At 43.8% G+C, this 26,992-nt stretch overlaps 1 protein-coding gene across 4 annotated transcripts; it reads left to right on the top strand.

The window, feature by feature from the left end:
• The first annotated feature begins 324 nt into the window (after positions 1–324).
• Positions 325–20,773, top strand: kbtbd11 (kelch repeat and BTB (POZ) domain containing 11). 4 transcript variants are annotated; one of them, XM_072498620.1, is made up of 3 exons: positions 325–663; positions 1,134–1,194; positions 6,408–20,773. In XM_072498620.1, the coding sequence occupies exon 3, from the start codon at positions 6,730–6,732 to the stop codon at positions 9,181–9,183; it is 2,454 nt and encodes an 817-aa protein (XP_072354721.1). In that variant the 5' UTR covers positions 325–663; positions 1,134–1,194; positions 6,408–6,729; the 3' UTR covers positions 9,184–20,773. The 4 variants fall into 4 exon arrangements, with proteins under 4 accessions (XP_072354721.1, XP_072354719.1, XP_072354720.1 ...); XM_072498618.1 differs by having other exon boundaries at positions 325–945; XM_072498619.1 differs by lacking the exon at positions 1,134–1,194 and having other exon boundaries at positions 325–945.
• The last annotated feature ends 6,219 nt before the right edge of the window (positions 20,774–26,992 follow it).

Here is a 26,992-nt window from a genome sequence, read left to right as displayed (position 1 = left end):
AAAATGGGGCTGCACTGTAGCATAGTGGTTAGCACAGTTGCTTGACAGTTCCAGGGTCCCAGGTCCAGTTCCAAGCTAGGGTCACTGTCTGTGCGAAGTCTGCATGTTCTCCCTCTGCGTGGGTTTCCTCCGGGTGCTCCGGTTTCCTCCCACAAGTCCCGAAAGACGTGCTGTTAGGTAATTTGGACGTTCTGATTGCTCCCTCCGTGTACCCAAACAGGCGCTGGAGTGTTGCAGGCTTTTCACAGTAATTTCATTGCAGTGTTAATAATGTAAGCCTACTTGTGACAAGAAAGATTATTATTTTTATTATGTCTGAGAAATGTGGTGCCACCTCTAAGAACAGGCGCTGTTGGCACGACTGGCACCTCATGCAAGCTTTGATCTTGCTCATGTGCCCATCTTGTTGCCTGCACGTTAGTGCAAATTGATCGGTAACCAATCCGTTTTGTTTTCAACGACCCACTCCGACCACCTCGGGGGTGGTTCCAGTCCGGGGTGCGGAAATGTCGCCGTCCCCTGTAAATAATAGTAGATCGGATCAGTTGTCCTTGCAGCTGCGCACTGTGGAAGGAGGTGGGACTGACTGCACACATCCAGGAGAATACTTTTCACCAAATCATCCACTGGAGAGCATCAAGAAAGTAGTGACGCAGGAAGCTGGTAAAAAGAATGATCGAGACCTTAATCTATTAATAAATAAATGTCTGCATCAAGCAGCTTTACGGTGATTTAGAAGAAGCATTCATTCAGCAGAGGCAAGGCGGTGTGATGCAATGATCCAGCCTTTCTGTTTGATCAGCCTGGACACATTGAGCCATACCTATTATTTATCAACATCTACCTGCCAGTAAATACTAAGCGGTACACAAAAGATGTAAGGGTGGTGTTGACGACCCTGTAATTCGGGTTAACTCCTGAACAAAACCAGGAATAGTGGGATCGGTGAGTGAGATTTCTCCTGCATTTGGGAAGCCGGACGTGAAGAAGCTGTTGCTGGTGTTTGGGGATTAACTGCGTTCGGTAACAGGCGGCTTTGCTCATCTCTCGTCTATGCTTTTTTTTCTCATCGGCTTCGCACTCGTTTCTGGTATTATCTGAGAGGTGTTCAGTTTTTTAAAAATCCTCTACAGGTCTGGAGTGACAGCTTCCTTTTGCTGACATGATCAATGGCAGTTTGCATCTGAGTTCTCAGTAAGTGGTCTGATTTTCTTTCATTCTTTTGCATGTGCAGAAACGGTCTGCCAGCATCGAATTAGGAGAATCACAGCCGGGATTAGCTCCCAACTATTTGAATTGCACTAAACCTATTTAGGTTTGTGGCGAGCTGTCGTTACGAACACAATCCTGTTTTCATTAAGTCGCTTGTACAATTTTTAAAAATGCCCAGAGGGTCTGATATATTCAGTTTCCAGCAAGGATTCCGGTTTTTTTTTTACTATTGCAGTATTTGAAAAGCTGCAAAATACTGTTTAAAACACTACGTGTCACGGGTTTTCTTTAAAATGGCAGAATATACAGATCGAATTGAGCTTTGTTTAAAAAAAAAAAATTTGCAGCCTTATGTTTCAGATCAGTTTGTGTTGTAAGATGATTCGATAATTTAGCCCTTTGAAAATGAAACTATTAATCTGACGCAAAATCGCAAAACCAATGCGACCATCAAATAAATGTACTCAATATTCCCCAATAAAATGCCCCCCCCCCCCCCCCCCCCAAGCATAGGAGAGGATACATTCAATCCTTGCTGCAATGTTCAGGAAAAAAAACATTCATTCATATGCCTGATCGCTTCCGATTAGTATGTATGTGTCTGCTTCCTTCTCGTCCAGCAGGGCAGCACAGTGTTAAAATCCAAAAGAGCAAATCGGCCACCTTACACGGGCCCAACTATTGCTGTAAGAAACCTGGCGCTTTGCACATTCTCTTTCAAATGGGTGTTTCCAGCATTGCTGCACTCTCCTTACACAAGCAGTGCGCCTTAACTCAGTCAATGCAGGCTGAGCCAACCCGACTGTTTGATATCCATTATTTGGGGGGGATAATTGGGTATTTTGCTTTGAGGCTAAGCTGTTTCGAATGGTTTTTAAATTGCAGCGGAACAACGTGCTGTACGGAATACAGTACTGCTGATCGGATGGTGTACTTTTAGTCACAATATGCAGGTTGCGAATGTAACTCCCACGCCCATTTTTGTTGCTTTGCGAATCTTCAGCCCGCCCGCCCCGCCATCAGGCAGAGTGCAGCAACAGGCTGTCTCTCCCCTGGGGCTGAACTATGTGCAGCTTGCGCCTTGGCTGTATGAGACTGTCTTGTCCAGGTCCAATCAACCTTCAATGTCACCACTGATTGAGCTGTGCTTCACACTAATCAGATCACCCACCCACCCCCTCTTTTTAAACCACACGCAACGTGCCTTTTTGATAATTTTATGACGCTCAGTATCTCACGCCTTTCATTTTAAACCCGTAGTGGACAAGTTGGGAACATTCAATTCAGCCGAGGATATAAAAGATTGAAACAGGCTCCTGATGTATGTAATGGATGTAACTCACTGCGCAGCGTCACGCCCGCAATACTGTTTGCTCAATGAGGTGGAATGTGTCTTGTTTCCTCAGTATCGACTGTGAGAGACAATCCGTGATTTAGCTGCACCTCACGGAATAAACCGTCTGTGTCTCGAAAAAAAAATCCATTGATTTCTATTTTACAACACAGCCTAAGGACCTTTCCGTTTGCATTAATCTCAGATGTCGTTCCCTCTGCTTTATTCACTCCCTACTGCCCGCATGCAGCTCACTTACTAGCATGTTGTAGCTAATACAATATTCGCGATGGAGCTGAGTTTCTTAACTAAGCTGCTGTTCACAGTGTCGGGTTTATACTTCTTCTATGAAAGGGCGGCGTTGCCTTGGTGCTAAGCAGCGTTTAATTCTGGGGCCTGAGCCTGGCTGCAGTGTAGCAGTTCCAGGGACTACTGAGATAATTTGGAATTTATCCAATAAATTCCAGCAAAGGCCCATTAAAAAATTATGGAAACCCCAGGGGGTCTGGCATGGTTACAGGAATAAAGTGGAACGGCCAGGGGAGCCCAGATTCCCCCAGCCCTTTCCAGCAGAAGGGCTCAGCCAGTGAAAGAGCGCTGGCACCGTCTGTAAACCTTGCTGGGGCTCTGTCTGCCAAGACTGTTCTCCAGCGACACAGAACTGAAATGTTAAGCGCATGGCTTTGACCGTGATTCCTTGACCCACCCGTCTATTTCTCAGGGGGGGCATCCGTTACTTTACTCCCAATAGATATGTGGACCACCATTTCCAGAATCATGTTGAACTTAAATTTGCTCGTGAGCTGAAAGCACCTGAGGAAGGAGCAGTGCTCCGAAAGCTAGTGATTTGAAACAAACCTGTTGGACTTTAACCTGGTGTTGTAAGACTTCTTACTGTGCTCACCCCAGTCCAACGCCGGCATCTCCACATGAAAGCATGGAAGGCAGGGCATGTGTCCTTTACGTAATTTGGCATGAAGCCTTGACTGATTTTTTAAAACTCAGCCTGTTGGGAGATGTACTGAAACAGGCATTCTGTGTCAATTGAGTGGCACTATTAGCAATGGTCCACTAATTTGTAATGACAGCAAACCAACAGGGGAACATTCAAGCCTGAAGCGATGATGCAATTCCAAAATGGTCTGCGTTTTGATTCTGGCTTAAATGTGCATTACCCTAAATTATTTTTTTTAAATCTTTTTATTGTCACAAGTAGGCTTACGTTAACGTTAACTCTGCAATGAAATTAATGTGAAAAGCCCCTAGTCGCCACATTCCGGCGCCTGTTCGGGTACACTGAGGGAGAATTCAGAATTTTTAGCTGGGTACTGGAATTGAACCCGCGCTGCTGGCCTTGTTCTGCATTACGAACCAGCTGTCTAGCCTACTGACCAGCTCACAGGAGATGTTGTTGTGTTGCTCGGCTTTCTCATACAGAATTTTAGGCAATGTTAACTATTTCTTTAACCATAATGTCCAAATACTTTAACAAAACGTCATGTTCTGAGATCAATTGGGTGGGTGTATTTGGTCCTCTGCCCGTTAGCAGATATTACTAAATCAGCGATTCCACCAAGAGGGGGCAGTCAACTCACACTGGACTGGACTGATTGTCCAGCGTTGTACTTTTTCATCAGTAACACACGTTTATTGGGTGACCATGAGGCATATATGACATAAAAACAGAAAATGCTGGGGAAAAAAAACAACAGGTCTGACAGCATCTGTGGAGAGAGAAACAGAGTTAATGTTTTCAGTCCGGATTACTCTTCTTCAGAGCTAAAGAGGAGGATTTTGTACTGTTTAAGAGGGGCTGGAGAAACATCAAGTCAGCGTTGACTAAGAGAGCGTTGACACCGATGTCATGGTAAAGAGTAAAACGGGCTTGAAACATTAGCACTGTTTCTTTCTCCAAAGATGCTGTCAGGCCTGCTGAGTTTTTCCAGAATTTTCTGGGTGTTTCCCCCCCAATTAAGGGGGAAATTTAGTGTGGCCAATTCACCTAAGGCGGACGACCTCCTTGTGAACCTGCTCCTGGGCCTGGCGAAGCGCGCCATTTATAGATCCAGGCAGCAGTCTGCCCTTCTTCCACCTCTGGTAGTCCCTGGAAAGGGAGCATGCGGTGTCCACGGGCAGCTTCGAGGCGATGCCCGGTGGGCATCGCAGGGTTTGGGGTGCTTTATTGATCCCTTTAACTGCACTCTTATTTGATGTTTTTAAGTTTCCATTGATCTTGTTATGTTTGGGCAGTGCCCCGGACAGGAACGGCCCTTTTTTGCTTTGTCCCTCAGTTTGTTTTCTTTCTTCTGTTTTGTTGGTGGACCTCAAAAGAGTAGCCAATCCACCTAACCTGCACATCTTTGGGTCAAACACAGGGAGAATGTGCAAACTCCAGACGGACAGTGACCCAGAACTGGGATTGAATTATCGTTGGTGCCGTGAGACAGCAGTGCTAACCACTGTGCCCCATTTTTATTTCCAGCATCCACAGTATTTTACTTTTAGGATTGTGTGTTTAGGATATGTGTATATAAAAATAAAGTATATAGAACACTTCATTGTTTGGAATATTGCAGGGGTATATATATATGACATCTTGGTAATAGTGTAAACACAATGATATTGGATTGCCTAACCATTACCTGTGTCCTATTGGAAAGAAAAATGGCCATAAGTTAAAAATATATATATTTTATTGAGTTATTTCCAAAACATAGAAGCGTTTATTGCACACTTAAGTTTACAATTATACCCACGTGTTAGCTGTTGTAGTGCTCAATTGGTAGCACTCTGGTCTGTGAATCACAAGGGACACATTGACAAGGCTTCAGCATAATTAAATCTGACTGACACTCCAGTGCAGTACTGAGAGAGAGCTGCACTGTCAGAGGTGCCCTTTCAGCTGAAATATTAAACTGAGGAGATCTGCCTGCTTAGGCAGGTGTAAAAGATCCCATGGCATTATTTTGATGAGAAGGCGAGTTATCCCTGGTATTCTGGCCATATTTATCCCTCAATCAACATCACAAAAACAGATTATCTGCCCGTTTGTGGGAGCTTACTGTGCACAAAAGTGGCTACATACAACACTTCAAAATTATTTCACTGGCTGTAAAGTACTTTGGGATGTCTGCTGGTTGTGGAAAGCGTTATACAAATGCAAGTTTTTTTAAATAGCCACAATTTATTACCCTATTCTGGGTGAACCTGTTTTTATGTTAATTGATGAATGCAGCCAGTGTCCTTATTGTTGCAAATTTCAGAGCAGACTTCATTTAACCAATTAGGATGCAGACTAGGTGGTACATTATATATCTGGGACATGTACAACACACCCTACTACCTGTCACTGTGTGAGAAGTAACACCCACTTGTGCTTAATTTAAACGTAGCACTGCAAGAAAAAAGAGCCAGAGAAAGTTGATGCCAAAACAATAGCATTGTTTAGTAACTTTTCAAAAGGGGCGTTGTCTTCAGATGTATTTGTTTGAGGAGCCAGAACAGTCCACCAGTTTACTGCCTTCATTGAAGATTGGTAACTAATTTGAGATAGTTTGCACCACTAACATGTATATTTGTAAGCAAACAAAACTGTCAAATACTTTTTAAAGGAATGATTATTAGTTAATCAATAACAAAGTTGAATTTCGACGATTAATTCCAACACCAGGGAAACATTGATTAACCAAATCAGCTGACCATTTCTTCAGAGTTGCACCTCACTTCCAATGTGACATTTTCACGAGGTTATCTTTGACCAGATGTTTACAGAACTACAAAATATCTCACAATTATTTATAATGGAATGATCTTTTTGCTGGATAGAGCAGCTAATTGATAAGCTATATTCTTTTCTATACAGAAAGATGCGTACGATGCCCAATGCAACCGGAAAGATTGGCCTTTTAAGAGATCCTTCCGACACAATTGAACAGAAGTTGGCACTTTGGCGATAACAACCTCAGCTTCCCCGACCTCGTCCCTGAGGAGGTTGCAGACTAACTCCATACTTGCTTCACATAACATCGCTGGGAAATGTGCAATCTTTGAAACCCCAAATCGGGTAGAGTGTGAAGGAAAAGGTGTTTGAATGAGGTGCCTGACCCAGGCATTTGTTGGGAGTTATGCCAACAACACCGCGGACCATTGCACTGTGAGCCAAAGGATACAATCTTATCTAATCGATGGCTCAGTCTGGCCAGGATCTATTCATTGTCACTGGTGCGGCTCATCTGCAAAAGAGCGAGAACTTTGATCTTAAGTCTTTACTGACGGGCACTCCCGGGAGTCCTTACCCAGGACAGAACAATGGGGTAAATGCAGAAAAACACAGGAACGGGCAAACTCAGGCCGTGGTGCACAACAAAACTGTGGACGTCGCTCGGGCTGGTTTGCAAAAAGCGCCGCCCGTTTTGCTTGAGCAACAAAGCGGCGAGAAGAGCCGGTGCTGGGCAGAAAATGATTTGCAAGAGAAACTTTGCCCGGGGAGGTTGCAGCCGACAGGTTACAGCCCCGGTGCTGAGGGGGACGTGCAGTGCAGGGAAAGTTCAGGCTGTGCTGCCAGCAGCAGCAGAGAGGTGGGTGAAGAATGCAGCGGCGCCGCGGAGGCTGGGATCGGGCAGGAAGGTGAGATTGCAGACACAGCAGGCCGCCTTCCGCAGGGCGCAGGGGGACAAGCTGAAGGGAGAACCGGTGAGGACGAGGGCGGCGGCTCGGGTGTGGGCAATGCACAGGGGCTGGGGGCCGGGATGGACACCCCTGGGCAGGCAGCGGGGGAGAGGCTGAATGGGGGCGGAGGGGGCGCCTCGCCGGCTCCGGAAGCCGGTGGAGAGGAGCTGCAGGAGGAGGAGTTGAGCCCCGGCGACAGCTCGTCCTGCAGCTTCGGCTCGTCCCTCTGCTTCTCGGCGCCGTCGGGCGATGAGAGGGAGCCGGGCTCGGCGGCCGTGGGGGCGGCGGGCGGGGTGGTGAAGAGCCAGCGGCAGCTGATCAACAACAGCCTCGGCCCGGGGCAGGAGGAGGGGAGAGTGGCACCGCTCACCTACTGGAGCCTGGAGGCCGCCAGCAGCGCCCCGCCGGCCTCGCCTCCCAGCCCGGCCTCGCCGCCGGCCCCGCCCGAGCCCGACCTGGTGATCGAGGTGTCGGGCCGGAGGATCCGGGCCCACAAGGCGGTGCTGGCCGAGCGCAGCGACTTCTTCCGGGCCCGCCTGTCGCGCCAGTTTCTCAGCCTCCGCGGCCTGAGCTTCGAGGCGCTGCGGCTGCTGCTCGACTACTCGTACGGGGCGGGCATGGCGGCGCGGGCCGACAACGCGGCCGAGCTGATCGCCGGCGCGCAGTACCTGCAGATGCCGTGCGCCGTGCACTCGGCCGTCGACTCGCTCAAGGGGCAGCTGGAGCTGGGCAACTGCCTGGAGCTGCTGGGCCTGGCCAAGCGGCAGCGGCTGCCCGAGCTGCGGGAGGCGGCCTACCGCTTCATGAGCGACCACTACCTGCGGGTGCTGCGGGAGCCCGCCGTGTACGGGCGCCTGAGCGGGGCCGAGAGGGAGCTGATCCTGAGGCAGAGGACGGCCCAGGCCCCGGCCCGGAGCGCGGCGGCCGCCTCGGCCTCGAGTTCGGCCGACGGCAGCGCGGGCGAGCGCTGCCTGGTGCTGGCCGACGTCAACGAGGTGTTCGAGCGGCCGTCGCCCGGGGCCAGCCGGCCGGCGAGCCGGGAGGGCAGCCGCTCCCAGAGCCCCGAGGCCGGGCCCTCGCCCGAGCCGCCCGGGGGCGCCCCGGCCCGCTGGCTCTACCGGCACGACCCGGCCGCCGACCGGTGGCGGCGGCTCAGCCCCATCCCCGAGGCGGCCGCCGACACCCGCGGCTGCGGCCTGTGCACCCTCCACAACTACCTGTTCGTGGCGGGCGGCCTGCGCGGCTCGGGCCCGCGGGCCCGGCCCTCGGACCGCGTCTTCAGCTACAACCCGGCCACCGGCGACTGGGCCGAGCTGCGGCCCATGCGGCAGGCCCGCTCGCAGCTCAAGCTGGTGGCGCTGGACGGCCAGCTGTACGCCATCGGCGGCGAGTGCCTCTTCAGCGTCGAGCGCTACGACCCGCGGGCCGACCGCTGGAGCCCGGCCGCGCCGCTCCCCCGCGGCGGCTTCGCCGTGGCCCACCAGGCGGCCGCCTGCGCCGGCTACATCTACGTGTCGGGCGGCTCGCTCTTCTACCGCCTGCTGCGCTACGACCCGCGGCGGGACGAGTGGCAGGAGTGCCCGTGCAGCAGCAGCCGCCGCCGCTCGGCCGACATGGTGGCGCTGGGCCGGTGGCTGTACCGCTTCGACCAGGAGCGGGAGAGCCGCGCCGTCGCCGTGTCCCGGTACAACACGGTGGCGCGGCTGTGGAGCGAGTGCGGCTCGCTGCTGCCGTCGGCCTCGCCCTCTCAGCCTTTCCGCTGCGCCCCCATGGGCCGCGACATCTACTGCGTCAACCGGGCCTGCGTCCTGCGCTGCACCCTGGCCGAGGAGGACGAGGATCGGGCCGGCCCCGGGCCCCTCCAGAGCCGGGAGCTCAAGCCGTGCGTGGAGGGCAAGGGGCTGCTCTTCCCCGTCGTCCTCACCTTCCCCGACAGGAGCCCGGCGTCCCTCCACAGTAAGGTGCCCTGAGGCAGCCGGCAGGAAACCTCCGTGCCTCTTCCTCCTGACTGACTCTGACATCGGGCACAAAAAACAACAGGCTGCAGCTGGACTTTAAAACCATCCCGAGCCCACTCTGCAATTACCCTCTGACCATGGCACCTTTTCATTGTTTACTTCTCCAATCAGTCACGATTGTAAGTACAGTAAAACACCACGATTTCCGTCAAAGAGGGGGGTTGTGGCGGTGGAGGACAGGATCTTTTTTCTGCATTTCCTCTGCCATCTCTTGAGTTGGTGCCCAGCGGTTGTTGGACACGCACCCATGCCAAGGTGGCAGACTGCAATTCTGGAGACCACCGCATGAATTGAAATGTTGGTGGCTGAGGAGAAGCTGATTAACTTTGGGTGGTAGTGTAAAATGGGTTAATATTGAATAAGCTGCCGGTTGTACATCTCCTTTATTGAAATCAGGGCGATGCATAATGGGCGGCTGGTCAGGTAACTGTCACCCAAAGTCAGAATTACCACTCTGGGTGCGAAACACCCTGTGGAAAGGTGTGGCGCATTGGATACAGAGGAGGTCGGTTAGTGTTTAAGGGTGGTGGGGAGGATGGGGTTAGTAGTGTGGATGGAGCAAGTCCAGTCTCCACACTACAAATGTTAACACTGAATTTTCCCAAGCACCCACTATAAATTTGTTGGAAGATTGGCAGTGACAAGAAATTACAGAGGCCAATTGAGAGAATCTTCCCAAATAAATGGCTTATCATTAGTGTCCACGTTACAAATGCTAACCTGTCTTTCTCAGATACGAATGGGCCTTCTCTGTGTTTCCAACATTTTCTATTAAGTACATTTGAGAATTTGTGGGTTCCCTGGAACTTGCTGTAAAAATGGCTATTCTGGGTTGAAGTATTTAAAATATGAACTCAAGATGTTGATAAAACATGCATTTTGGATTACCCGCATGCGAACATCGATACCAGTTGGAGTTTACGTGTTGGATTTCTTCATGTTTTTCTAATGCCTGATTAGATGAGTATGACTTACAATGTCAGGAATTTTTACTGGCTTTTATTGACTATTATATCTCTGTGATAGTGTTTATTACGGCATAATAAAATTGGCAGGAATAATGTGACAATACTTGCTGCACTGTGGATGCCATCAGATTAATGACACAGGGCAAACGGTCATAAACCAAAGGACAAAATCAAATGAAAACTGCTTAAACAGAGTGGGCAATGAAAGTTAAGGCAAGCTCTAAACTTGGTAGGGTGAAGATTAAACAAAAAAAAAATCAAATAACATTTTCCGCGTGAACATTTTCCGCGTGATCTAACTATTAAGTTATTGTGAATTACTCAGTTTATTTTGAATATACATGAAGTGGCGGTACAAGTAACACTAACTCTACTTTTAATGGTTACATCTCTTGAATCCTTTTGAGATTTTTTGCCTTGAAATCACTATCAAACATGCACCCAATACTAAAGTAGTGATTAGTTCGAATACATTTTCACAAGGTAATTTTACATAATGTAAAAATAGCTCAATTATAACATGCCATCATCTATTAGCATTCGTAGCTTGTTATTATACACTCCCTGAAATTCCAGTATTAAAGTGCTTGTGTTTGTATGAAATCCCTTTCTCTGTTATTTCAGCCATTGCACTTGAGGATTTTATCAACACCTTTAGAAAAACGCTGTTCAAATGAAATATAGGGGGAAGGATAACTTTGTGCATCATATCCCATGATGTAATCCGGGATGGAAAATAGCAGATGTTTTGCATTGATTTTATCACAATAGTCTAACCAATTCAGCTTGGATTTAAACCACAAAAACAAAACTTGAATAGTGTACAATTATCAGTTGTATTCTCATCGACCAAGTTTGAAGTAGGACCTAAACTTTCACTGCCCAGAATTTGTTTATATTTACACTCTTATGTGGGATTCTTATACCAGCACACAGTTTCATTGTTAACCAAGATTACCAGTGTTTGCTGTGCCCTTCATGTACAACATTAGCACACAAGGACTGATTTTATAATCATCCCTCCCAAGTTCTTGAGAGAGAAACTGTCGATAATTAGTGTAGATTCTATGTACCATGTAATTTGTGAATATTCCACGCATTAGCTTTACCACATCGGGTTGTTAAGACAATGTGGAACCCACTTAGTTGCAACTGCTCAGGATAACCCTGCAAATTGCGATTGAACAGAAATTTCTCTAAAGCCGAAAGGGGCAAAAATGTACATAGTTTTGTACGTAGTATTAGTATATACAGAATAAGAGTCCCAAAATTCTGCACTTCCCCTTCCAATAAGGTATCTCAAATGTTACCATGAACAATTGACTCGGTAAATTGATGCAGAGGTTACAGTGCAAAATCTGTAAATTTGGTCATTTACAGTTCTGGAACAACTTCAATCACATCCTGTATTTTGTTTCTTTTAGCAAATATATTGGCCCACAGTTTGTTGGAAAAGGCATTTTACACCATGCCCCATTTGTTAGATCCGTTTCCAAAACTGTTGGAAGTTTTGGAAACGATGAGCTGATAACTGCGGTCAGGACATCTAGGACCTTGGTAAACAATGGTGTATCTATTGAGATTTAAGAATAGAAAAGTACAGAGGAATAGAGGAGAAGGAAATGGGGTGAATTAGAGTCAAGTAAGTTACAGAAGGAGAAATGATGAGAGAAACATGGAATAACAGAAGAAAGAGATTGAAAGATAAAGAATGTAATTTTAGAAACATTCAAGAACAATTTTCCACCCCCCACAGGAGTGCAATTCCACAGTTTTGATTGTTTACTTTTTGGGTCAGGGAGGTTGAATGGCAGTGCGTAGGAATGTAAATTACATCATGAAAATGGTCTTTGTCATTTAGTACCAACCATGACTCTGCAGCCAATTGGATTTATTTTAACAGCAATTTCTCGACACAGTTTGCAAATCTCCATTTTCGTGAGGCTAAAGGTGAAATGACAAAGCATGTGAATTGTCACAACTTGCTGGACAGTTCACAGTTTATCTCTTCCTCAATTACAAATACTGCGGTGGCATAGTGGTTAGCACTGCTGCCTCGCAGCTCCAGGGACCCGGGTTCAATTCAGGCCTCGGGTCACTGTCTGTGTGGAGTTTGCACTTTTTCCCTGTGTCTGCGTTGGTTTCTTCCGGATGCTCCGGTTTCCTCCCACAGTCCAAAGATGTGCAGGTTAGGTGGATTGACCTTGCTAAATTACCCCTTAGTGTCAAAAAGGTTACGTTGGGTTACGGGCTTAAATAAGTTACTCTTTCCAGGGGCTGGTGCAGACTCGATGGGCCAAATGGCCTCCTGCACTGTAAATGCTATGAAATCTTACAACACCAGGTTAGTTTGGATCACTAGCTTTCGGAGCGCAGCTCTTTCATCAGGTATTGTACTGTGCCCACCCCAGTTCAATGCTGGCATCTCCACATCGTAAATTCTTATTTCTTTCCCAGTCCCAGGGGCTGGTTTAGCTCACTGGGCTAAATCGCTGGCTTTTAAAGCAGACCAAGGCAGGCCAGCAGCATGGTTCAATTCCCGTACCAGCCTCCCCGATCAGGCGCCGGAATGTGGCAACTAGGGGCTTTTCACAGTAACTTCATTGAAGCATACTCATGACAATAAGCGATTTTCATTTCATTTCATTTTCATTGAAGGCGTCTGCTTTTCCTTCCATAACTCTAGAACATAAAGATTTAAAAAATAAAATTTCTGTGTGACTACCTTTTGAATCCTCAATTCCTTCAAATGTAAGATATCCATTAGCTTGCGCTTGACTCGTTCCACCGCCCAGTGCTAACAAACAGCTGGAAGTTAATACTTGAGCACATTTGAGCTATACTGAATTTCATTAGATTGAAAGATGAAAGGCTCATGCTGTAATGGGGATGAACCTCGTTAACGTGAGATTTCTACACAATACGTAAGAATTATTACGAGCAAAATTGCAAAAAAATGCAATTTTTCACGATAGAATATATGATGGACAATTATAATCTAATAATCTTTTATTAGTGTCACTTAGGCTTACATTAACACTGCAATGAAGTTACTGTGAAAATCTTCTAGTTGCCACACTCCAGCGACTGTTCGCGTACACTGAGGGAGAATTCTGAAAGTCCAATTCATCTAACAGCACGTCTTTCGGGACTTGTGTGAGGAAACCGGAGCACTCGGAGAAAACCCACACAGGCATGGGGAAACGGGCAGACAGTGACCGAAGCCAGGAATCGAACCCGGGTCTCAGGCACGGTGAAGCAACAGTGCTAACCACTGTGCTACCGTGCCGCCTTTAGCTGTATTAAAACAAGAATTGTAATTGATTGAGTTACAAATCAACATGCAAATCTTGGTGCAAACACAAACTGATGGAAGACATTAAAGCCACATAGTATCGGCCTCCATGGGAGGTGTCTCCTATTGCTTGAGCCTGTCACCATATTGAGTTTGAGTCAAATCCAATGTGAAGTGGGGTTTAGTAAGTTCTTTAATAGTCCATTAGAACTGGCCACATATTTTGAGAAAATGTGCATTCAAGCTCTGCCTCATTCCCAGCTCAAAATCTACTCTGCTTTTTCACATAATTGACAGAACTCTCCTATTTTAGGAAAAGTACAGTTTGCAGTTCTTGGCTGTTTCTAGCTGGACTTTGCACCCCATAATTATCAACCCCAGACTGCCATTACAGTAAAAATGTAGTCTTAAGAACATAGCTGTTGTCCTGGATCAATATCCACTAGCATAAAAAGTCTCAGAAAACACTGATTAAAACCCACCACAGGTTTTACTGGGATGAATAATTGCTGGAATCGTTGCTCAAATATGTAGTCTGAACATGAATATACCGAAGTTGTTTCCAGGATCGCAATCGTTAAGTTTTTACAAGACTAGAATAAGCTCAATATGAACTTAGTTTATGAGAACACTGTATTTGTTCCAGGCTTTTAAAATCTAGCTACATTTTTCCATGCTAGTTCTTTTTCAAAGTCCTTATTATTTGGGGTGGAAAGGTAGGTTTTTATTTGCAGTGATAGTTTATACAAATCTGGCTTTCAACATCGTGGGGGAGGATGCCTCTATGTTATGTATAAATGTTGTTTATATAAGCAGGTCTATGCATTTATTTAAGGGAAATCGCTCCCCTCCCTCACATTGGAAAATGTTAATAACAGCATGTCACCAACTAGTTTTGTATGCAGAAAAGAGAAATCTGTTGAAAGTTTTGGAGTCCACTTGCTAATCCGCACCCTCTTCTCATACAGTATACATAGTTGTTTACACCTTGTATCGGTATTCTTGCAAAGTGTCCTGATGAGGGCAAGGTGAAAAGTTTTGATCATTTTTTTTTCACGGATCTACTACCAATACACAACTCTATATTGGTAAAACCAAGGTGTCATCCATAAAAGCAGATCTGGAAACTAGACAGACCAGACAGATGCTTTTGTAAACTGTTAAAACCATAGTCTAATTTCTTGGCAAAAACTCTAAACATTAAACATTCACAATATCCCTGAAAAGTTGATAACTGTTTGTTAAAGGATCCATGAAAGCAACTGATCTATATTTTGCATATGTTCAGCAGCTTTAGAGCATTGGATGAAGATAGCCTCTTTCCTTGTTCAAGCAATAATGTCTTTCTAAAACTCTATGTCTTGCTTTTAGAAGTTGCTGTCACCGTGTGACCAAGAGAATAGGCAGGTAGCCTGATTCGTGAATGTTGCTGTTAAGCAGGGAGCCCAGGAATGAAGCAGACTCTGACCTCTATCCCCTTCACCAGCCATTTACTGCTCCCACTATTGCTTCACCTAAAACAGATGATCTAGACATTTGGGGCGGCACGGTAGCCTTGTGGATAGCACAATTGCTTCACAGCTCCAGGGTCCCAGGTTCGATTCCTGGCTTGGGTCACTGTCTGTGCGGAGTCTGCACATTATCCCCGCGTGTGTGTGGGTTTCCTCCGGGTGGTCCAGTTTCCTCCCATTCCAAAGATGTGCAGGTTAGGTGGATTGGCCATGCTAAATTGCCCTTAGTATTGTGTGGGGTTATGGGGATAGGGTGGAGGTGTTGGACCTTTGGTAGGGTGCTCTTTCCAAGAGCCGGTGCAGACTCGATGGGCCAAATGGCCTCCTTCTGCACTGTAAATACTATGAGAACTGGAATTTAGTGGGAAGCAATTGTGCTATACACAATGTTACCGTGCTGCCCTTCTAATTCTCTTCCCGCGCCTAGTGGTACACCAAGGCAGACTCTTGTCTGTTTCCATAGCTAGTAATTTCTGGAATAAGTTGCTAGTCTGTCGCCAGGGGCTTATAGTTCAAGGGGCGGCACTCCATATCCATGACCAGCAGTCTCTCCCACTCTTACCGCCTGCTATTGGCGTGTTTTAAAGAATTACAGGTTGACATTACTCAACCTTGTTTGACCAAGTTATGAATGCACCTTCCTTGGTCATCAAGAACTGGTGTATGACTCTAACCTGGAGGTTCTGGCTCAGAGGTAGGGACACTACCCACTGCGCCACAAGACCTCAATTCCCCACTAAATAAGTACTTCAAAATAGCATGGCAAAGATTTGGGACTTGGCATGTTTATGGGATAGTGAGCTTTAATCAGTTCCAGCACTGCTATTTGTGGGAACGTGCTAGTATCTAAAGTACTTTCAGAAATTTGGAATGTGTTTAGGAATCACAATATTTTGAAGCAGTTTTGCTCCTGTGTTTGATGTTGATTGCCTGAGAGCTGCTCATCATTTGTTACTGTTCCAACTATGTGCAACAAATTCTCCACAGTCAATGAAAATAACTGGCACTTTTGTATCACCTTAACTAGTAGAACTTCTCAATGCTTCACGGAGTCAAAATGCATAGGAAATTGGAAAGCTCATGAAAGCAGGATTAGGGTTGCTGACTGAATACATGATCAAAGAGGTAGATTTTGATTAGGCATTTGTAGGATGAGATTTGTCTTATGAAGAGAGATTGAACAGTTTAGGCCTATACTCTAGAGTTTAGAAGAATGAGGGGAGATCAAATTGAGGCATACAAGATGATAAAAGGTATGGATAAAGTAGACATGGAGCAGATGCTTCCTCTTGTGAGGCATTCTGGACTGAGAGGTCATAGTCTCAGGATAAGGGGTAGCAAATTTAAAACAGAGATGAGAAAATACTCCCAAAGTGTCTTGAATCTGTGGAATGCGGTGGGTACTGGGACAGTGAGTAAATTTCAGGAGGAGTTAGACAGATTTTTAATTAATAATGGGTTGGAGGGTTACAGAGAGCGAGCAGGGTAATCGAGGTTAGGTCGTGATAAGATCAATCTTGATTGTATTGAAGAGTGGAGCAGGCTCGAGAGGCTAAATTGCCTACTCCTGCTCCTAGTTCTTGTGTTCCATGAAAAAACTGATCTGTCTAATTCCAACTTCCAGCTCCAGGTCTGTAGGTAACAACACCTCAAGCACAAACCTGGTGTTCTTGATTAATCAGAGGTTATGGGGAAACGGCAGGTGAATGGGAATGAGGAACATATCAGCCATGATCGAATGGCAGAGCAGATATAATGGGCCGAATGGCCTAATTCTGCTATTTCTTATGGAGGAATTTAGGAGAGCTTCCCAGCAGGCAGGCCCAAAACTGATGAAGGCTGTACTGCTGAAAGTTGAGTCGAGGGGTGGTTATTTCATGACTATTACACATGGTTGAAACACCGTTCAAGTTTAGCCAAATGTTTAACTATTCCATGATCTTTATTGTCACAAGTAGGCTTACATTAACACTGCAATTAAGTTACTGTGAAAAGCCTCGAGTCGCCACATTCCGGCGCCTATTCGGGTACACTGAGGGAGAATTTAGAATGTCCAAATTACCTAACAGCACATTGTTCGGGACTTGTGTGAGGAAACTGGAGCACCTGGAAGAAACCCATGCAGACACGGGGAGAATGTGCAGACTCCACACAGACAGTGATCCAAGCCTGGAATTGAACCTGGGACCCTGGAGCTGTGAAGCAACAGTGCTAACCACTGTGCCATACAAGCTATCACTGCGAAACATCAGTGACCTGACCAGTCAAAACCCTAAACCATCACTTTCATAGGAACAATTGTTTCCATTGGAGTTTGCCATTAATTTGCGATGGCCTCTTGTTACAGTTCTTTACATCCAATTATGAAATACTTGACCATAAACATGGTGACAAATTAATGGCGCAGAATCCTTTAAAATAGAAACTTCAAAATTGAATTTCTTTAGCATTAAAATTCAATTATTATATTCTAGTTTTTCTAGACTTAATTTCAGAATTAAATGACAGCAAAAATATACCCAATTGTTATACCACTTTAAATTCCACAGTGCACAAAACTATTTGCCCCTGGTGTCTTAATTTGATCGATTCATCACAAAATAATTTATGTTTTCAACTCCGGGTCAAAATGTCTTGACAACATATTCCATAGATGTATTCTTGGTTTGGAACATTGTATTGCCAAGCACACATGAACCAACTTGTGCTGCTTTTCTCTGTACAATACAGCGTCCATTGTTACCCACAATGGCATTTAATACAGAATCAGGGGCCTGGTGTGAATCACCAGCAAGCATTTGGAATTGATGTAAATCAATTGAATATCTTTTTTGCCAAGTCTAGTGACTTAAATAGAAAATGTATTGCTGCTAAATCATGGTGTGAATATATATATATTTTTAAAAAGCAATGCACTTCCAATCCAAGTAATTCCTTACCTAAACCCAAACAGTGTTATAAACTAAAATTCTGCCCTTGTGTGCTGATGTTGAACTACAGAGGTGACCTACAGCTGTTGAACTACGGCTGTTGGAGTATGAGTTTGGGCTGTGCGATGGCTGTTAAATCAGTACAATTATACAAAGGCTTACTGTATTGCCCAGAAACTACCACGATCAAATTTACAAGGTATCTGTTCTCACTGAAATTGCCTGCATTTTGTTATGCCACATGTAATTGAAAAAAAAGGCCTTACGAACACCCACGTTACCTCATTTGTTTGGTTCAGATGTACCCACTGGTTATAAATGACCTGATTCAAAGGAAAACCTGATTCAAAGGAAAACCTTTGTCAGTTCCACTGTATTGCTGCATATGCAGGGGATTCTGTCGCATTCCAGCTTGTTTATTCCGTTATCACGTTAAGTTATCTGAACATGTTTTAGACTCTGTTTTATGTATAATTTTAAATCCGGTTTGATGGACACAGTCCCTAGTCATTGCTGTATTCCTAATGCATCACTTGAATAATCAATCGTTAATGTGCTCTTGATCCAAATAATTTAACAACTAACAGAATGGCATTGCCTTAATGAGACAGAAAAGATAATTTTGGTTCGATGTGGCACGGGCACCATGGCGAAATGACCACCTTGTGCTGTAACCATTCAATGATTCCAAATCAAAGCTAATCTTTGTGAGCTCGTGTAAGTGGGAGGGTTGCAAATGCTGATGCATGTTGCTGTAGTCAGTAAGTGAGAGACCCATAGTCCTCTATGGGGCAGTAACAATACTTGGCAGTGTAATACCATAATTCAATTAATTTACTTGGATGATTATTCATGTTGTAATACGTGAGCTGAGTGAAATCCTCCCACACTTTGGAGATTTCATGATGCTGCACCTCCAAACGTTTGGCTGTTTCTATTTAATTTAGCAGACGACAGTTGGTAATGATTGCAATCCCATGATATTGAGATCTTGGGACAATTAGTGCATGCACGTGAAGACAGAGAACCATAGTTAAAGTTGTCAGTAATCTGATTAGTTACTTGGACAGAATATTCTTTATGACAAAAATGTGCTTTTTTTCCAACGGATAGGAGGGGCTTGACCAAATATGTGGCATCATGTGATGACAACATCATAAAATGTCATATTGCAGCTATTCACTTGCTGCCTTTTCCTTGAACCCAGATTGCAGAAGATCACGTTTACACTGTGATTTGCATGTTGGATGCCAAATCATCAGCTGGAGTATTGCCTCTCCAGTTTGATGTGGTCTGTCATTAATCACTGCTCATATACAACCTTCACACAGTGCAGCAAAGCACTAAGGTGTGAATGCTAAAGGTGGCATGTGGCTGCACTCTGAATGGCATTGTGGACAACCAGAGCAAAATTCAGGACTTGGATATCTCCGATTGATTTATTCCTTCAAACCCTCTGTCCATCACTTGTTATTCTCATAGTGCATAGTTGGTTTGTTTTCCAAAATATTGTAACATTTTCACTGCTATTTGGGAGACAAGCTGAACATGGTCGAATTGATGTATTGCATACAAGATGTTGAAGTGTTACAGTCGTATCAAATGAGTAGATGGCATAGCATCACAGGAACAATACAGTAATGCCAGGTTACAGAAAAATACGCAGCACTGTGCATTATGTTATGCACTGTGCATTATGTTATGCTGTTGAACCCTAAAATAGAGAAAATGCAATGCCAAGTGGTGCTCCGAGTCTGTATTATAATAACAATGGAAACCAAACAATTGTGTGGGACTGTTAATATACTTGTGACTCTTCCAGCTTGTATAATATATGTGGAAATACAAATGTTCGCCTATTGCACTGTAAGTGCAACCAATGCATGTGATACCACGTGATTCAGGTGTCAATCTAAAGCCTCAGCATGTAAATAGAGGTGAATGCAAGACGTAGCAGTAAAGGTTCACGTTGTTCAATTGCATTGTGGTGTGGGTTTTGGCCATACTTTTCGAAATAACTGAAATACTTTCAGTTTTCAGACTTTTTTTAAATGACAGATTGGAAACATTTTTTATGATATTTTTGATGATCAAACTGTTATTCGTTACGTGATGAAGCCACTTGAATTGCAAGAGGAAGATGATCTTGTGAAGATAGAAGCTTCAAGAACCTGTTTTACGATTAATGGCACAGCCACTACGATCATTGTTGAGCACTGGAATGAGTTAAATATGTGGACAGATTTTCTGATTCATCTCGCCTCAATTTCGCAAGGACTTGACTCTTCTGAACTAAGCCAACACTATTCAGATTCGTCTGGTCAAGGCGCCAGCCTGTACAAAGCGTGATTAAATAACTACAGACACTTTCAAATCAAGAACTATTAGTGATGATTAATCATTCCATGATTTTGTAAGCGCAGCAGAATTTTCTTCCCAGTGTTCCTACCAAACAGTAAAATTATTAAATAAGAGAAAGTTGATTCATCCTGTGTATTGAACACAATTGCAGATGTTTACACTCATGCACTGGTAACTCCTTGAATTGCCACCATTCCATTCGCGTCTAAAGGACCATGTGGCATTTTGATCGACTGCTTGTGTCAATTGTAAATAATCCATGACATGACTTTACCAGCTTGTGAGAAGAGCTAACATTAAAGGCTTAATATGCACTGTGCAGCTGAAAGCATTTTTCTTAATTGTTTATTGATGTATTTATTAACATTTCATTTATGGACATTGTAAACTCTGAGTGAAAATGTAAAACTTTAATACAGACCGATGGAATCTAACAGCAGTGATGTAATAAAGAGCTTAACTGCTTGTGGCAATTTTTCAGCAGGTTTGATGGATGTATTCTATGGAGTCCGGTTTGATCAGTTGTGTAAATCTCTCATATCTATTGAGCCTACAACAGCTCTCTAAAGTACTCTCTTTTTCTAGTACATCAAAGTTGTTCTGTTTGATACAGTGCTGTAAATAAGAAAGATTGAACAGTATTGTCAACTGCATGATAGAGAATCTGAGGTCTGTTTAATATTTCTCCTGATTTTTATTTACAATTTACTTTTTATATTACCTCAATAAGTTACAGGTATGGCTTAATATGTCCCACAAATAGTGAATTACTTTGATAAGAACCAACTGTCTCCTAGATCAGCACCACCCGTATGCAAAATTCCACTCACAGCAACAAATAACCAGTTATTTCACTTTCAAATGGTATTACAAAGAACAAAGAAAATTACAGCACAGGAGCAGGCCCTCCCAGCCTGCGCCGATCCAGATCCTTTATCTAAACCTGTCTTCTATTTTCCAAGGATCTACTTCCCTCTGTTCCCCGCCCGTTCATATATCTGTATTGTTGAGGGAGGATTGTTGGTCAGGATAAGGAAACTCCAGCAATGTTATCCTATCTTACACCTAAATAGACAGAAGAGGTCTCTATTGTATCTGAGGTCAATATACCTGTAATAAACTAGCACAAGCTCAGTGCTGTATAAGGGCCCAAGGGCTAGATTTTTGGGAACTATTTAAAAGTAGATGGGACCCAATTCTGGGATTCTTGACCCGAAAACATCCCCCACCCCAATGTTAGCGATTTCTGCCTGCGCAAGATGTGTGTGGGTAGCAAGCCTGTACTCCTTACCTGGCTGGCTCAAGTGCTGGGAAAGACATTTCGTCTCCAGTTTTCATGGAGCTGGGCCAGATCCTCCATGACTTGTGGTTCATGGATCTTAAAGGAGTTGCCTGGATTTGGCAACCTTTTGAAAGGTGCGTTTAAACGGTCTTACTTGTTCCCTCTAGCCACCTTCAATGGCCAACTGAAGCACCCGCCCTAGGCATTTCCTACGGTCCCTCTTGTGCTCCATACTAATTTGGGCGCCCAGCCATCCCCCATGACCCCTCACACCAATTCAATACCAACTTGTGCCCATTTACTGAATATGTACTATGCACATAACCAATGAGTCATATAATAATGGCAAGTGTGGATTGCTGAGAAAACACCCATTCAGAAATGTTCTTTCAAAAAAGACTTGTGTTTACAACCCTATAAATGTGTCAGTCAGACAGATATTAAAGTATCAATTTCAGACTTTAAGCTCTGGTCACTGTTAATCTTGTCCAACCAAATCTTGCAACATTGACAAAAGAGATCGAAGGAACAATGGCCACCTGTCGAAGTGTATGCTTGGCTGAGAGCCCAGACCAATAAAAGGATTAGCACAGCAGTGAATCTGTTTCAAGGAGTGAATTTTTGAATTTGATTAACCTTTGAAGTGGTTATAACAAGTTGAGTGGCTTGGGGGCATTAGTTGAAATGGAGAGTAAGAGGAATCAAGGGTATGATGGGAGGGCATGTGAGGGTTAGAGGGCCCAACCTGTTCTATTACAACTTGGGCAAAGTCCTAGAGCATCAAGGTCGGCCTTCTAACCAGCACACCTTGGCACTAGCCTGGCCACCTGGATCTGCTTTTGGTGTTGGCGAGTCGGACTCTATTCAGTTCCTGTATTGATAGTGCAAAAATTGGTTGTGACTGGGCACTTTAACTAATAGAGCTCTGCTGGGTCTGAAAATTCTTGCCTCAGGGTGAACATTTGGCCCTGAGTCTTTGTACTAAATATCGTGAGCTGGCACCTACTCTGTAATATACAGATATACATACAAATATTGGGGACTGCTTGCATAATTGAGCAACAATTGCTATTGTCATTTATAAAAAGGTAAGCAAAATTTTCCATATCCTTCTATCATCACCTTGGCCCAAGTAAATTATAATTTCAGAGGGAAAATGCAAAATTATTAGACCATTATTAGATCTTTTTGAAGATGAACCCCTCCTATCTACTTTGTGCAAGCACTTCTCAATTCCCACTCTCTCTTCCAGGATACATCCAATTCCCTTTTGAACTCATATTACACAATATTTTGGATGAAAATGTTTCAAATAACTTGCTTGTTACTCTTAATTTTGTAATTTCTAACACGGTTCCTGGCATTTGATCCCTTCAACATTGTGAACAAGTGTCTGATTCAACTTTGTCAGTCATCTTCATAGCTTTGAATATCTCAGTTATTTCATTTCTTAATTAATGTTTTTAAAACATCAGATTATTTTTGGGGTTGGCTCATTGCCAAAATACCTTGTGGTCAGAAGATCAGGAACCTTTGCAGACTTTGATGTTAAATTGGCTTTTGTATTGTTTGCTGCTTGGGGATCAATACTACACAGCTGTTGTTTAACTTGGAGCCTAGCAGAGGTCAAGAAGCATCTCAGGTGAATCTTATTTGATTGAAATTCACTTTTTTGTGGTTTTATTTAGGCTCCCCAGCATTGTTGGCATTTCTCAGTAGTGATTGTGAATGGTGGAAAATGGCAAATGTATCACTGTTTTGTGAATGGTGGAAAATGGCAAATGTAACACTAAGAAAGGAAGAAGGCAGAAGACAGGGAATTATAAGATGCTCAGCCTGACTTCAGTCGTTGGTAATATTTTAGAATGAATCTATTATTAAGGATGACTTTGCAGAGTACTTTGCAATGCATAGTAAACTGTTTCTGAGTTAGCACGTCAAGGGAAGGTCATGCTTGACAACTCTGTTCGAAGTTTTTGAGGACATTCTCCCCATGTCTGCATGGGTCTCACCCCCACAACCCAAAAAGATGTGCAGGGGAGGTGGATTGGCCATGCTAGATTGCCTCTTAATTGGAAATAAAATTGGGTACTCTAAACTTTACAAAAACTAAATTTTGAGGAGGTAATGGGGAGGTTAGACAAAGGAGAGCAGTGGAAGTGATCTATATGGATTTCCAGAAGGCCTTTGACCAAGGTGCCGTACAGGAGACTGCTAAATAGGATAAGATCCCATGGTGTTAGGAGCAAGATACTGGCATGGATAGAGGATTGACCGACTGGCAGAAGGCATAGAGTGGGAATAATAGGGTCTTTTTCAGGATGGCAGCTGGTGACTAGTGGTGTTCCGCAGGGGACTACAACTATTCACGACATACGTTAACAATCTGGAAGAAGGAACTGAAGGCATTGTTGCTAAGTTTGTAGATGGTACAAAGATATGTAAAGGGACATGTAGTATTGAGGAAGTGGGAAGACTGCAGAGGATTTGAACAGGCTAGGAGAGTGAGCAAAGAAGTGGCAGTTGGAATACCATGTGGAAAAGTGTGAGGTTATGCACTTTGGTAGGAAGAATAGAGGCATAGAGTATTTTCTAAATAGGGAACGGCTTTGGAAATCTGAAGCACAAAGGGACTTAGGAGTTCCTGTTCAAGATTCTCTTAAGACTAACCTACACTTTCAGTTGACAGTGAGGCAAATGCAATGTTAGCATTCATTTTGAGAGGGCAAGAATACAAGATCAGAGATGTACTGCTGAGGCTATGTAAGGCTCAGGCCAGGCCCTATTTGGAATATTTTGAGCAGATTTGAGCCCCACATCTAAGGAAGGATATGCTGGCCTTGGAGGGGGTCCACGAGAATGATCCGGGGAATTTAGGGCCTGTCACATGAGTGGTTGAAGACTCTGGGTCTGTATTCTTTTTATTTGTTCATGGGATGTGGGCGTCGCTGACTGCCAGCATTTATTGCCCATCCCTAATTGCCCTTTAGGAGGCAGTTAAGAGTCAACTAGTACTACCTCACAGCGCCAGGGACCCAGGTTCAATTCTCCAGGTGTCCTCTGGCTGCTCCGGTTTCCTACCACAGTCCATAGATGTGCAGTTTAGGTGGCCATGCTAAATTGCCCTTTAGGGTGGGGTTGCCGGATTAGGGTGGGGGATTCGACCTAGGTGGAGTGGTCTTTTGAAGGATTGGTGCAGACTCGATGAGCACAATGGCCTTCTGCAGTGTAGTGATTCTATGATTTGATTCTTCAACTAATTAGCACACTTGGTTACAGTGTACAGGTGTATGCACAGTAGCCTACTTCTGGTAGGATCCATATTTACATGAAGGTTGTGACCAATGTATGGGATCAAAGTCAATTGGAATCCATGTTTTATCTCTGTGTCTAAGAGTCCTGTAGATGGAATGGGGAAGAAATCTCTCCATATTCCCTCCTCTCGTGGAGCATTACGTTTTTATAGATTGACTATGGATGTTTTCCCTCAGTCACATTCCAATGCTTACCACATAAGGCTGAAATGATCAAAAAATAATAGGTGAACAATAATATTATTACAAAAATAACATTAAAGGCACACAAGTGAAGCAGCATTAAATTGTCACAACAAAGGGCCCCACTTTGCTTACCTTGCATTGAAATGTTCTCCAAATTTAGAGTGCCACCATATATGCTCAGAAGCCTTTGACAGTCACTTTGCCCAGCTTGAGTAAATTGATTACTGGAATTCACATAAGGTAATTTAAGAAACCAAAGATGAGACTAGGATTTTTTTTAATGCCACAAGTGGTTAGGATCTGTAATGTACTGATAAGAGTGTGGTGGAGGCATTCAATTGTGGCTTTCAAAATGGAATGAGATAAGCATATGAATAAAAATAAACATTGCAGGGCGATGTGGAATTCAGCTGAGTTGCTCTTGCAGAAGCTGGCCAGATAATAGTCTGAGTGGTCTCCTGAGCTTTAACCTATGATTTAACCTCTATGATTCTAAAGGTGACCCCGGAAGGCAAAATATAACATTACAGATTACTTTGTAAAACAACTGATCAGATTTACAGATATTAGGACATGGACAAAAAAACAGAGGACAATCGGCCATTTATAGCACACACAAGCTGTTTAAAATAGTTAATTGTTCTCGACACATCTGTGAAAAACTCTTGAATTGACCATCTCCTACTATTATACTGCAGAAGCTGCTTCGAGTTTGATATACATCATGAATATCTTTTGGATAATGCCAGAACTGCTGAGCACTGAAGGATTCCTTTGCTTTGTATTTAACTTATATGATGTAACATTAAATTCCTGAAAACTAAAGCATTTAGAATCTTAATAGTATAATACTATAGTAATGGATTGAAGTTGATAGCTGGGAATAATTCTATCCCAAGCCTGCAGCTTTCACACATGTAAAGCAGAATTTTGTAACAGGACAGTGATTGAAAATTGCATTTCATTCATATTATATTTGGGAGGGTGCACATAAGAACTATTAAACTGCAAACCACCAGTAAACAAATCGTTACCTGTGTGTTGGAATTGTGTTCCCTCCTTTACTAAGAGTCGATTGTCCGGTTGATTGGAGGCGTTGAAAATACAACTTTATTGGTAATTATTCACTTTAATGCACTCGCATAAGAACTGAACAAACAGATACATGATTGAGGAAGGCAGAAATTCAGGAATGAGGCCTCGACCACAAGGTCTTACTTTTAAGGGAATCCTTATCTATGGTTTAATCCCTCATTTACTCTCATTGGTTATTAGTTCTCAGCTGAATCTTCCTGGTTTGTTCAAATGGATGTCTGTTACTTTGGGGATGATTTATTAATCAAACATTGGCCATTACTTAAGATTGACTGGTGTCCATCAAAGTTAGTTCAGCGTCTACATGCACAGTCTCATGAAAATAGGTTTCTCACACCACTGCTGACCAAAGACCTTGCTGTATCTAATTAGTTGGTATATTATCATTAAATGCACTGAAATGCAATAGTCAATTCATTATTTGAAACATTCACTGAAAGAATATCTAAATTTCCACAGACAAGACACTAGAGTTCAATAGTTGATTTATTATTTAAAACAATGACTATTCTCACAGTCAATGCATTTTTAATAATTTAACTCTTTGGCTACACATTCAATTAGCACCTAAAACCATGAATAAATCAATGAATCAAGAAATCAATAATCTATCACTGTGTTACGATACACTATTGCACATTGTCATGGAGATTTTTTTATCATTAACAGAGCTAATTAATTATCCTAATTTAAGTCGGAATATTTTGGTCCGCAAAAAGGAATGGTTGTGGGAGATTACTTTGCATAAAAGAACACACATTTTATAACTAGTGAAATCCCTCATATTAAAAACAAACTTGTGTCCAAATAGCAGCTCAT

The sequence above is a fragment of the Scyliorhinus torazame genome, chromosome 4 (assembly GCF_047496885.1).
Source record: "Scyliorhinus torazame isolate Kashiwa2021f chromosome 4, sScyTor2.1, whole genome shotgun sequence".
NCBI classification, from domain to species: domain Eukaryota; kingdom Metazoa; phylum Chordata; class Chondrichthyes; order Carcharhiniformes; family Scyliorhinidae; genus Scyliorhinus; species Scyliorhinus torazame.
This window is presented reverse-complemented; position numbering and strand designations above follow the sequence as displayed.